The 12,829-nt window shown below is 38.9% G+C and overlaps 1 protein-coding gene across 3 annotated transcripts in view; it reads right to left on the reverse strand.

The window, feature by feature from the left end:
• Positions 1 to 2,568: 2,568 nt before the first annotated feature.
• The window catches only part of LOC139760484 (3-oxoacyl-[acyl-carrier-protein] reductase FabG-like), a 36,881-nt gene continuing 26,620 nt past the window's right edge, over positions 2,569 to 12,829 (reverse strand). For 2 of the 3 annotated variants that reach the window (XM_071683766.1, XM_071683768.1), the window contains exons 5-8: positions 11,739 to 11,808; positions 11,532 to 11,568; positions 10,287 to 10,350; positions 2,569 to 3,075 (exon numbers count right to left, since the gene is read on the reverse strand). In XM_071683766.1, coding sequence (XP_071539867.1) covers positions 2,917 to 3,075; positions 10,287 to 10,350; positions 11,532 to 11,568; positions 11,739 to 11,808 — 330 coding nt within the window. In that variant the 3' untranslated portion in view covers positions 2,569 to 2,916. Of the gene's footprint in view, positions 3,076 to 10,286; positions 10,351 to 11,531; positions 11,569 to 11,738; positions 11,809 to 12,829 lie in introns of those variants that run through there. The other variant, XR_011715354.1, reaches the window with a different exon arrangement.

Here is a 12,829-nt window from a genome sequence, read left to right on the forward strand (position 1 = left end):
TCAAGAGAGTATGGAACGGGATGGATGTGTTGGAAATGACATGTTTGGGAACGTCATGAGATGTGAGGAAGGTTGATCAAGCAAGATATAATAGGATAAGAGAATTGTGGTAGTCAGAAGTATTGTCAAGAGATAAAGAGGATGTGCTGAAGTGGTTTGGACGAATGCAGAGGGTGGATGTGAAGCTGATCAAGAGGTTATACATCTCAGAGGTGGAGGCGGTAAAGGGAAGTGGGGAAGACCAAATTGGACATGGAAAGTTGGAGCCAAAAATGCTTTGAGTAATTTTGGAGTCTGAACACTTATGGGGGCCTGAGACATGCATGAGATTGAGGGAATTGGAGAGATGTGGCATACAGGGAACGATATACTGTCAGAAGACCCAACCAAAACATAAGAGGTCAAAGTAAAACCCAGAAACACCTGTGAGACTTAGCTGTGGATAATGGGCTCTTCCTTCAGAGCATTATACCTAACAGCTAGAAAGTAAATGAGGCCATTCTACATGTTCCTAGCATTACCTCTTCACAGGAAACAACAAACAAATATGAAAAAAAAAGAAATTCTCTGTACCCATTAGTAAGGTAGTGTTGGGAATGAACAAAAATCCTCATTTCCACACACTCATTTTCTCATCATCTTGCTTGATGCACTCAAAAACAGAGCTTATCAACCACACTCAAGCCCTACTGACTAAGCTAAGGTTTAACTTGACTTCATATGCCATGATTCAGCCCACTCAAGTAATTCACTCCTCCATAAATCACATCAATCCAATAAATTCTTTTCCACACCAATCAATTCTTCTCACTCTCCTGGATATTCAGACCCTGATGATCTAAAGCCTTTCACCTCATCCTTCCATCTTTCAGGATTTCCTTCTATCTTTGCTCACCCTCTTCACGTCATCTATTTCGACATCTGGGCAGCTCTGCTAATCAGGCTGCACTTACTATCACTTACACTGTTATACCTTGCATGATCAACCCACCCTAAAGGCATTTCCAATACGTCCCTCTTTTCCATTCTTTTGTGATCAAGACCCAAATTTCACAACCATATAATGCTGCCAGGACCACTAAACTTTGCCCTCACAAACCTCTTCTTTCACACTCCTTAATGCTCCCAGGACCTCAACCCTCTCTCTTGCCTTAACTTACTTCAGCCCATTTAGTATCATTCACTTTCTCCCCCATGCAAACTTTCGTACATCATCCTGTCTCATTCACCTGAAGTGCCTCATTCCTTTTGTTCATATTCACTCTCAACTTCCTCCTCCACTTTCCTGAAGTATCTTTCTGGAGTCTGCTACCAAATTCACTTCATCTGCGGAACAAAACTGATCCACCTTCCACACCCACACATCCAACATACAGTAGACCTGCCCTCTACTCTTACTATTACAGTATTCAGAATGCCAGCCACTGGGCAAGACCAAAGGTCAAGGTTAAGTTGAAAGTATTTTCATTATGGCAGTTGCATCATGGTAATGAAAAGTCCTGATAATAGCACTGGTGTTTGTAGTGTTGCAGGGATGGTTGTCTATAACATGAATAAGAAAGTGTAACTCATAGATGTCCTGGGACTGGTTCATATAGGTGTATGACTGGTGGGTTGGTGTTCATGTCCGAAAAATGTGGTGTCAAATGTGACGTGTTGAAGACCAAGTTGGGGAGGGCGGCTATTTAGCACTTGCCGGCTCACTCCTGCTTGAGCTTACATCACGAGTGAAAAGTTAACTTTGCAGGCTTAGGCTGCAGGAGGCTCTGGAAAGATATGGGTGGTCAGTTTTGCAGTGGTTTGGATGGCAAGAGTCTGGCACTGTTGCAAAACACTGAGCGCCAAGCATATTGAGGTGGGATTATATTGGGAGGATTTTGTTTTGCTGTGTAGGTGATGAAATGTTTGTGGTTGCTTGGCAGCCTTTAGCTGTTTTAGGTGCCGTTTTATGTGGTTTGCAGCTTTGCTATAAATTACTTTCTATTTGGTTGATGACCAAGCAGGCAAGGAATAGTCTAGATTGGGCTGCATTGTTTACAGTGGATTTAAATGCATTCTTTGTCATATCTAAATCTTGTATCAGTTAATGTTTGTTGCTTTTGGGAGTGATGTTTGTGGTGTTGGGAATGAATGTCCTGTGTTGTATGATGCCCAAAATTTTTGTTGTTCTGTTGAATGGGAGAGATTGGTCCTCTAAGTGACAGGTGGGTGCAGTTAGATTCCTTCTGTTTAGGGCTAAAAGTGTAACTGAAGACCTCTGTGGAGATGAAACCATTCTGTTCAGGTTGAGCCATCATTTGTGTACTATAGTGTTGCATTTTATGTTGCTTTTGTGGTGTCATACATCCATATTTCAGACCCATCTTCAACAACCACTCACCCTCCTCTTAGCTACTCACATACATGTCTTTATCTCAGGATAAAAGCTCCTCCCTGCATTTAGTAACCTTCCATTTACTCCATATATTCAAAGCATCTCTGTTATCATATACATTCACCAGATTAAAAAATATGCCGTGAAGTTCAACGTCAGTCTTATAATAAACATGATATATAAAATATCATGAATAATTTTCGTAATCTTTATTTGTTTATTTGTTCTCATCAATCATGATTAACAAAAATACACCTCTTTTCTGTCTAAAATACAATACATTACTAACAAATCCCACAAATATTAAAAACTGTAATCTGTTTCATAAACAATTACCTATCTATACCACCATTTCTGAAATACATTACAATAAAATAATGAATACCTTTGACATCTTAAATCACTGAAATAAGTCTGATCTTAGACCCAAGTTACTTGACACATATGTATGACATCAGTTTCTTTACATCTGGTACCATATCTATTTGATTAAAATGACACATTTCTTCAAAACTAAGTCTCATGTATTACAGAGAAAAATATCATCGTGGGCACATAGCATGGCGACCACCATCAACTGGAATCGATGCACCGGTGATGAAGGAGGCTTCATCTGAAGCCAAGAAAGCAATTGTTGATGCCACCTCATCAGGTTCTCCAGGACGTCCAAGAGCATGAGTCTCCTTTGAATGTTCAAGGAACTGAAAGCAAAGTAAACATGTCAACAGCTAAATATTAAAGTTTTTTCTCTGAATTCTCTAAATTCTTAAGCTTGATAATTATAGTGTGATCTTTATTATGCTATAACTAAATTCTATTTCACATCATTCCATTAACCAACTATTTTCAATAAAAGTGTGGCTGGCTATCAAGTGATTCAGTTCATATAATGAGATAACCCAGTCTGTTCCTTAGGTGGTCTGATTATATTGGTTTCACTCAAAAATCCTGCATAAGATAGAGAATTAGTCAACCCTAGTATATCAAAACTTAATTTAGAAGAATATATTACCATCTAGAAAGCTCCCTTGAAAACCAAACTAATGCAAATGTGTCTTTTACCACCATTTTGCCATTATCAGACTCCACCTGCTTGCGGTTACACTGTGAATGAAAAATCACCTTCAAAAATGCTGTGTCATCATCTACTCATGAAAGGGAGTGCAGTCTCACTGAGGGACTACTCACCCCAAATGGATACATCATTACCCTGCTACTTGAAGCATCACAAACATGGAGCTTTTTTGGATGATGTCTACACATGCATGCATACTATCAAGGATTCATGGTAATCATACAAAGTTAATGGCAAGCAATCAGCAATAATGTCATATTCAACATTTTTTTTCAATAACAAACAAGGCACCAGCAAAAGCATTCCCCAATCATGGCCATCATGGAGAAAAGGAAAATGGCGTATAAGAAAAAGAATGAAGAAATTAACCAAAACACTGGTAGCCGTTATATGAAAACTTATAAAGTATGTACAATCATATGAAGGGCTATGTTCACAGGCTTTTTTGTTTCAACCTCCACCCCAATATTTTGAAAGTGGTATGGGAGGTTCTTTCTTCATTGACTAACACTCACTGAAAGAATTTTTGTGTGTAAATATTTTTTATTATTCTTTTTTTTTTACTATTTTGCTTTGTCGCTGTCTCCCATGTTAGTGAGGTAGCGCAAGGAAACAGACGAAAGAATGGCCCAACCCACCCACATACACATGTATATACAGACACATCCACACATGCAAATATACATAACTATACATCTCAACGTATGCATATATATACACACACAGACATATACATATATACACATGTACATAATTCATACTGTCTGCCTTTATTCATTCCCATTGCTACCCCACCACACATGAAAGAAGAACACCCTCCCCCCGCATGTGCGCGAGGTAGCGCTAGGATATGACAACAAAGGCCACATTCGTTCACACTCAGTCTCTAGCTGTCATATATAATGCACTGAAACCACAGCTCCCTTTCCACATCCAGGCCCCACACAACTTTCCATGGTTTACCCCAGACACTTCACATGCCCTGGTTCAATCCATTGACAGCGTGTCGACCCCGGTATACCACATCGTTCCAATTCACTCTATTCCTTGCCCACCTTTCACCCTCCTGCATGTTCAGGCTCTGATCACTCAAAATCTCTTTCACTCCATCTTTCCACCTCCAATTTGGTCTCCCACTTCTCCTCGTTCCCTCCACCTCTGACACATATATCCTCTTGGTCAATCTTTCCTCACTCATTCTCTCCATGTGTGTAAATATATATATGTAAATATTAGCTGTTAAGCATAAGGAAAAATGAAACACCATAAAAAATTAGAGCAATTTTGTGTACTTGGGACTTATCACATTCATTTTTCCTTGTGCTTATCACAATACTAGATCATGTGCATCACTGTGACTTACACTAATATGTAAATATGTAAGTATAAATATGTGTAAATAGCCATGTAGTGATGTGTCATTTTGTGACTTTGCATCAAGAGGCTAATCCCCTGTTGTAACTCCAATTAATCCCTTCCCCCACCATTCTACCACTACTTCCGCCAGACAATTTGCACAAAACTTCAGCACTTTACCATGGTGACAGAAGGTATGTTAGCTTATTTGTTTGTACATATCCTTTACTTTCAAATACATTTCTTTCATAAACAGTGATGTGTAATAACTTTTTTTTTAAAGGCTCACTGCCCTACACTACCTTTACCGTGGTGACAAAAGGAATGTTAGCTTATTTTTTTGTACATATCCTTTACTTTTAAATACATTTCTTTCATAAATAGTGACGTATAATCACTTTTTTAAAGGCTCACTGCCCAACATTATCTTCATCTCCATTGCTGAATGATTTACATATCAATTTCAGCTCTATACCACAGCCCTATAAGTTGTCAAATCACTTGTCCATACATATCCCTGACTTTTACATGTACTTGTTTCATTTGATAATGGGCAAAACAATGGAAGATATTTTTTGCCCTATTTGTAATGAAAAAATTGCAAATCAACCAGCATAAATGAGTTGATTAGAAACCCTCAGATGCTCATAGATGACTCTTTAAGGTAAAAAGATTGAAGAAAGAGGGCAGACACACATGAAGGAAAAGAATTCTAAAGCTTCAGAGTCCAAGGGAAGGAGGAAGTACCATAATGGTCAAGCCTTGTGTAGCCAGTCTGTACAAATACGCTTTACAAAACAGCAGCTGAACACATCTCATGGGTCCAAGCCTTACTTTACATGTACACTGTATTCATTTCCCACCCCAAACTGTCATGATCCACATGTAAAAGTGTGCCCAAGGAGGCAGCAGAGGTTATGGTACATACACCACATCTTACAAATAAAAATTGGTTAGTTTCATGCAATTCAACTCTAAGTGCCTTTTATCTTTGCAATGCATTAACCACATAAACCTAGGGAAACCTGTTAACAGTTTATCACATAACATGTAACAGTTAACAACAAACAAATATCTGAAAGATATGCCACAGGTAAAGAAAACTGCCTGCCCTATTCATTAATACTTTAAAAACTAATCCTGGATTTCAGACTTTCCTGACCATATACAAGAATCTCAAATTTCCCCAACTTTCCTGACCATGCCCATGGAAGTACCTAAAATTTGTCTTGAAAATCTGTACCCTATATCTCTGATGCCTGTTCCCTCCAGGAACTCCCAACAAAGGCTGGCCAAAGCAAAAGAGTCTCCATTTATCTCTGTCCTTACATGTTTCCCTAGCATACACCATTCCATGCATTCTTCCACCTTTTCTCTCCCTCCAATATTCTTCCAATCTATCTCCCCATTTTACAAGTGGTCTTCCTCTCACTGCAATCCCTTTAATCATACAATCCCCTTGTAAACTCCCTGTCTTGCATTCTTTCCACCCACTCTACAATTCATTCTCTTTCCATTCCTTGCCATACCAAATCTCTTACACACCTCATTACTTTCTTCATAACGTCTAGTCACGATATAGGCTCCTCTCAAATAACTCATTTCCACTTCCCGGATTCTTGACCTACTACTATGTACTGTCTCTACCTAATGCATTAGGTGACAGTAGTCAGTAGGAACACTGGGTTGGAGCCTCAGCAAAACACTGCACTAGAGTTGCCTTCTGTCAGTGTCCTGTTAAAGGTGAGGCACTAAAGGCTGAGAAATGCCACTGGAGTTCAACAGTTATGGAAACTATTGCTGTGGCCACCCCTTCGAGGATTCTTGATGACTGTGACTCATCCCATGCTCATGTTTTGACAGTGAAGGTCAAGGTCATGAGGATTATGCTGTGCCTTAATCCTTTCTTCACTTCCGTACTTACACCTCTACCCTTTACGATTCTATTAAGGGACCCAATGACTCTTCTACCTTGTACTGCTATCCCCCTTCTCTCTCCTTCCATATCATCAAACTTACCCAATATAGCTCCCATATGCTGCAATTCTGTCACCTCTTCCACTCTTTCTCCCTGCATGACTAAAATACAGTTTAGTATACATTATTTTCTCTAAAGGGCTTTGCAAAATCTAAACTTTTGATGTTTCCCTTCAAACACTATTACTTTACTTGCATTTGCCTTTCATTTCCTATGCTTACACATTTCACAAGACATATTTACAACCCTCAGCAACTCCTCACTCTCAGCAAACAACACAGCACCACCCGCAATCAGGCTTGGCACTAGCCACTGTACCTTAACATCGCGCTCCATCTCTACACCCCTTTTCCCTAGTTTTGCTTTCATCTTTCTTATCACTCCATCCTTACATATAAAAAAGCAACCCTCATACCCACATGTATACCAAAACTTTTGCTCAACTCTCCATCCATTCTCAAACATGCATTTGCTCCTATACAGAAAGCTTTCACACCATCTAACAGTTGTCCCCCCCCTCTACCCAACAGTCCATCAGCAGTGGCTGATTTAAGGCTCACACATAAGAAGTGACACTCTAGTGCCATCCACAGACTGACTCTTCATCTTTCTGCTCTCTTTATACTTTCTTTTCAATGTTTCATAAGTATTTCATGGATATTGCAATGTCAGCATATGCTGTGTAAGTATGTGTTGCATATAAAATTGCATAAATAATGATTTGATAAAATATGTTTTTTGATGACGTACCAGTGTGAGGCTGCCTCCTGAGACCTTTTACATTCAGCCTTCTAATTTTTTGATGTTATAACCAATGTAATATCATGCTTTTTGAGTGTGTAATGTATATAATGCACAAGGAAGATATAGAATGATAATGTACGATGTTTCTAATAAGTGCTCATGATCTGGCAAAACAAAACTGCTCCGCATCCCTGTAAATCTGATCCTTTATTTTTTTCGTGGCCTTTTTATTAGTGTAAAGAGCAAGAAATCTGTTACATTTGAAGATGACACCATCCTGCAGGCATCAGACCATAAACACTTCAATTTTTTCCTTATATTTCTTCTTGCTATCAGATGATGTTTTAAGAAATACTAACGCCAGATATGATAACTTTGTGGTTTACCTTGAATAAAAAGTAATAAATAAAGGACAAGTTACAATTTGCTTAGAGAATTCACAAGCCTCAGAAAGCAGAGAAATTGTGGAATTAGTAGATATTCAGAAATCTTTCACAGCCCATACTAACATTGTAAAGGACCAAAATTACTGGGAATGGATGAAGTCTGAGAGACTATACTCCTGGATTGCAGACATGAGGTAAATCATCATCTACACCTGAAATATCCTGGAAGACATGGTTCCCAATTCATACTTGGAAATATCTTCCTATGAAACATTGCCTTTGAAATCCAGGGGCGTAATATGCACAAAAAGAGAGAACACCTTAAATATCTGGAGCCTAAGACTTCAACAACTTTGCCTGAAATCATCAGAAATATGAAATGCACAGCAGATAAGCTTAAGAGTGCCCTAGACAAGAACCTAGACAGTGAACAAGGCTAGCTAAGCTGTGAGGGCTCTGTGGGCCTTTGGGCTACAACTTTCAATAGCTTGGTCGACCAGCCTGGGCTGAGCCTGGGTTGTGAAGACTTCACACATTCCATGGCCAAAGGGTCAAGAAAGAACTGGAATACTGAGATATGAAGAGGAAAGGAGTAGGGAAGAATGGGCAACAGTTTACTTCAAAGTGGATTTAGGGATGACAAAGATCATCCAGAAAGTTTGAGATGGAAAGCATACTGATAAGAGGTGTGCAAATATATGGACAAACAAGCTGGTAACACATGGGAAGATACAGCATCAACCAATAAACAAAAGCCTGCATTCGTATGTTATCTTTTTTTTTTTCTTCTTCTTTTTCAAACTTCGCCATTTCCCGCATCAGCAAGGTAGCGTTAAGAACAGAGGACTGGGCCTCTGAGGGAACATCCTCACCTGGCCCCCTTCTCTGTTCCTTTTTTTGGAAAATAAAAAAAAAAAAAAAGAGGGGAGGATTTCCAGCCCCCCGCTCCCTCCCCTTTTAGTCGCCTTCTACGACACGCAGGGAATACGTGGGAAGTATTCTTTCTCCCCTATCCATAAAACACAAAAATCTTACACTCATGTATCATGTATCATTCACTTATGCTCTTTCACAGATGCTAAATGAATCTTCCACTCCAAATACTGACCAAAAGTCCATTTTTGCATCACTTAACATCTCACTTGTAAGAATAAATGTTTTATTACAAGAAATAATGAAGAAAATAATACTTTATCACTTTTTAGCTTGGTGCTTGATAGACTCACTGTTGTTCATACATGAGAAACAGATGGAGAAAATGTCCTATGTTCATGTCCACACTCTAGCAGTCATGTATAATGCATTGAAACCAGAGACCCCAGTCCACAATCACACACCACAAACCTTTTCATGGTTCCTCAGACTGCTTCACATGCCCTGGTACAGCTTCTTGACAGCATGTCATCTTCTGTATATATGGTATACATGTATATATGTGTCCCTTGCACGCCTCACACCCTTCTGCATGTTCAGAACCCAGACTTTCAAAGAATCTTTCACTCCATCCTTCCAACCTCCTTGGTTCTCCCCTTTACCTTGTTCCTTCCACTTCTGACATGCATACCCTCTTCATCATTATGTAACACGCACACTTACACAGCATATCTTGACAATAAAATATCCATAACACTTAAAAGACAATGAAAACAAGGTTAAAAGAGCAGAGAGATGAAAGAGTCAGGGTGTGGGAGGTGAGGGTGGCAGTGATGTGTCACTGTTTATGTGTATGGCTTAGCATTTTCTGGGACCCTGGTGCCAATTCCTGGTTAGGGAGAGTCGGCAAACCTTAGGATGTTTCAAACTGTTTTCTAACAGATATGCAATTCAGTCATATGTCATGGCAAGAAGAAAAATTGCATATCACGACATATGACAAAATTTGTAGCTAAAGGATTAATCATACTTTTTTAATCATATTTTCCCTGAAATGTCTTATGAAATGTTTTATCTGTCTACAAATTATCCTATCTTACTGCAATATTGTATGACAGGTTGTAATACCCTTTTCAACAAATTTTCTACACCTGAATTCATAATGACACATTCCTGCCTCAAAAAAGCCCACTTTATCCTGCTCTGGTGTGTAGCCCAACCTCAATGCAGCAAAAACCATCTGAAAGAGGCTCCATGGTTACATAAGTAATAATTATCCTCAGTTAAGTATACTTAAAAACATAACCCATCCCCATAACAACTCTCATTTCCAAATGAATTTCCATTAAACTTCAACTTCAAAAGCATCTGTACTAATTAGGATAGTTCCAAGCAACTATTAATAGTTAGGGATACATGCATACTAGAATACATCCAATCGACACTCGTTCCAATGTACAGTACTGCACTTTAATTCAACACCTTTAAATAAACACTTACTTTAGCATAAGCCTCTGTCCCAAGACCTCCACGTTTTTGCAATTCAGTTTTCACAACCCCTGGACTGAAAAGACAAAAGAAAATTAACAACTACATGTCCATCTCCATGAAGTGTATTCACAATCATAGAAAACTACGTAAGTAACAAAATCTAAACTGAGATTCTCAGTAAACAAAAACAGCCATTGATTTTAGTGAAAAAGATGTACTTGCAAAGTTTGCCTCTTCCAGCCCTCATTCACGGAACACTTCATTGGTATATAATGTCTTACCAAACAAGTAACTATAATCATAGCTGGGAAAAAATCTTATGGTGTCTTTCACCAATATATTGTAACACAATGGGTTGTATGGCTTACAAAGTACCAGCATAATTTGCCTTTTCTGCTCTAGTTTAAATTAAAGGTGACCTTAATTGGTGTTTTGAGATGCCTTAGGTCACAAGCAATGACAATCAGCATTGGAAAAACCCTAGACTGTCAGTTACCTACATAAAATGATGGCAGAACATACAACCCAGGTGTGCACATTCAATATGACCCTAGCATATAAGCAATAATATTTGGGGCATTAATGATAGTCATGATAACTCAGCAGATGTTGAACTATTAGCACCGGTAATACCTACCTGGGTACTGGGAGGGTTAGTTAGGGCTGTGTAGCGAGCCCACAATTCAGTCATTGTCAAGTTGCACTCCTTTGACTCAGGTAGCTGTCTTTTCTTTCTGCCTCATCCACACATGAACAGCTGGTATTCTGTCTACAAACATACAATCTCTCCTAGTCACAAATAACACTTGGCAACACTTAACTCACACAACTCATTCTTTGCAATTCTAGATATTCCTGCAGAGAGCACTTTATGCTTGCCCTGCCTTTTGACAAAATGTTAGGAGAAACAGATGGTAATGGTAGGTACGAATGGTAGACAGGAGATTTAGGTGGAAACATTATGTAGAAGTAGTAGGTAGGAGCATTAGTCATGAATATCAGGTAGAACTAATTGGTAGGAACATTAGGAAGAAGCCATGGAAAGCACTGCACTGGAGTTGCCCTCTGCCAGTGGTCTGTTAAGGGTGAGGTAGTAAGGGCTAAGAAGTGGCAAAAGAGTTCACTGATTATGAAGACTACTGACGTGGGCACCATCCTGAGGAGTTCCGGGGGTGAACATACAACAAAGGTATAGGCAGATATTTAGATAGCACAGCTATGCTATTACCCGATTAGCATTGCACAAATACTTACTTGACAGAGTTGACCCGTACTTGCTTTTGTGCTAACTCTGAAAAATTCAACATGTGAAACATTATGATACAGAAAAGGAAATAATCTAAAATATGGTGATGCTCACATAAATTAATTTATCAATCTATAATCTGGCAACAATGTATAAATTTCATCTTTAAAGCAGCACAGAAATCTAAGTAAACGTTTTTGCAAAATAATTCTTACCTAAAGCAACACAACGTGTCAACTGGTCAACTGCTGCTTTTGAGATGTTGTAGGCCAAAACTCCAGGAAACTGATGGCAGAAAATGGTTAGGTCAATCAACATACTTGAAAAAAGAAATTTGAAATTTGAAAAACATTCTCTCTTAAGTGGAGTACTACAAGAGAGAACAATTAAGTCATCACTTGTACTATAGGAAGAAGATAATTCTGGTTCCACTCTGCTGTAACTTCCATTACATCTGATAATGGATATACATATGGTGGTAGCAACACAATGTTTTGCTGGCAAAAACACCCCTGACTTAGAATGCCACTCCTCAGGAAAGGAACAATATGACATACCTGTTGCCCAGCCACATCATACACTTTGCAGATAAGAGGCTTGGTGGGAAAGGCATTTGGACAAATCCAAGGAGAAAATCTAAAGAGGAAGGGTTTCGGAAGAGCATTTCTGAAACAGGTACCAAACAGCTGCAGGGATGTCCATCACAAATGAAAATCTGCATTCCAGACTAAGGATACTCCATTGATATTATATAAGTGTACCTCCACTTATGGGCCCAAACCAATATGGCTATCTGAAGAATGAATGCCTAATACTTGTATCAGAACATTCATCCAAACCACCGGAGAAGCCACAAGAGATCTCCAAGATATGGGCTATGTGGTGCTCCTCAGAGTCAGTCTGGACCTACTTTACCCACTTCTCTACCTACCGACAGAAGTGTTACTCTCTTGATAAAAATTCCTCTGTTTCTATTAGTTTTCCTCTCATTTGTGACACCTTCCACAGCATCTCTGTCAACCATATCATATGCTTTCTCATATGCCATAAATGCCACATAAAAATCCTTCTGTTTCTCTAGTATTTCTCACATCCTGCTTTAGAGGAGTTGAAAGCCTTGAGAAAAAAATTCATCAAAATCCTTATGAGAGGAGAACCAAAGGTGCATCACCCAAATAGATCAACAGACCTTGCACCATGAAAGTCTTACAGGAAAACTGAAAGAAGAAAATTTTCAATGTTTTAGAAAGTAAAAAAGTCAAGGAGAGTTCTGAGAACTCTGGTGATGAGAGACATGAAAGCGATG

The sequence above is a fragment of the Panulirus ornatus genome, chromosome 37, assembly GCF_036320965.1.
Source record: "Panulirus ornatus isolate Po-2019 chromosome 37, ASM3632096v1, whole genome shotgun sequence".
NCBI lineage: Eukaryota > Metazoa > Arthropoda > Malacostraca > Decapoda > Palinuridae > Panulirus > Panulirus ornatus.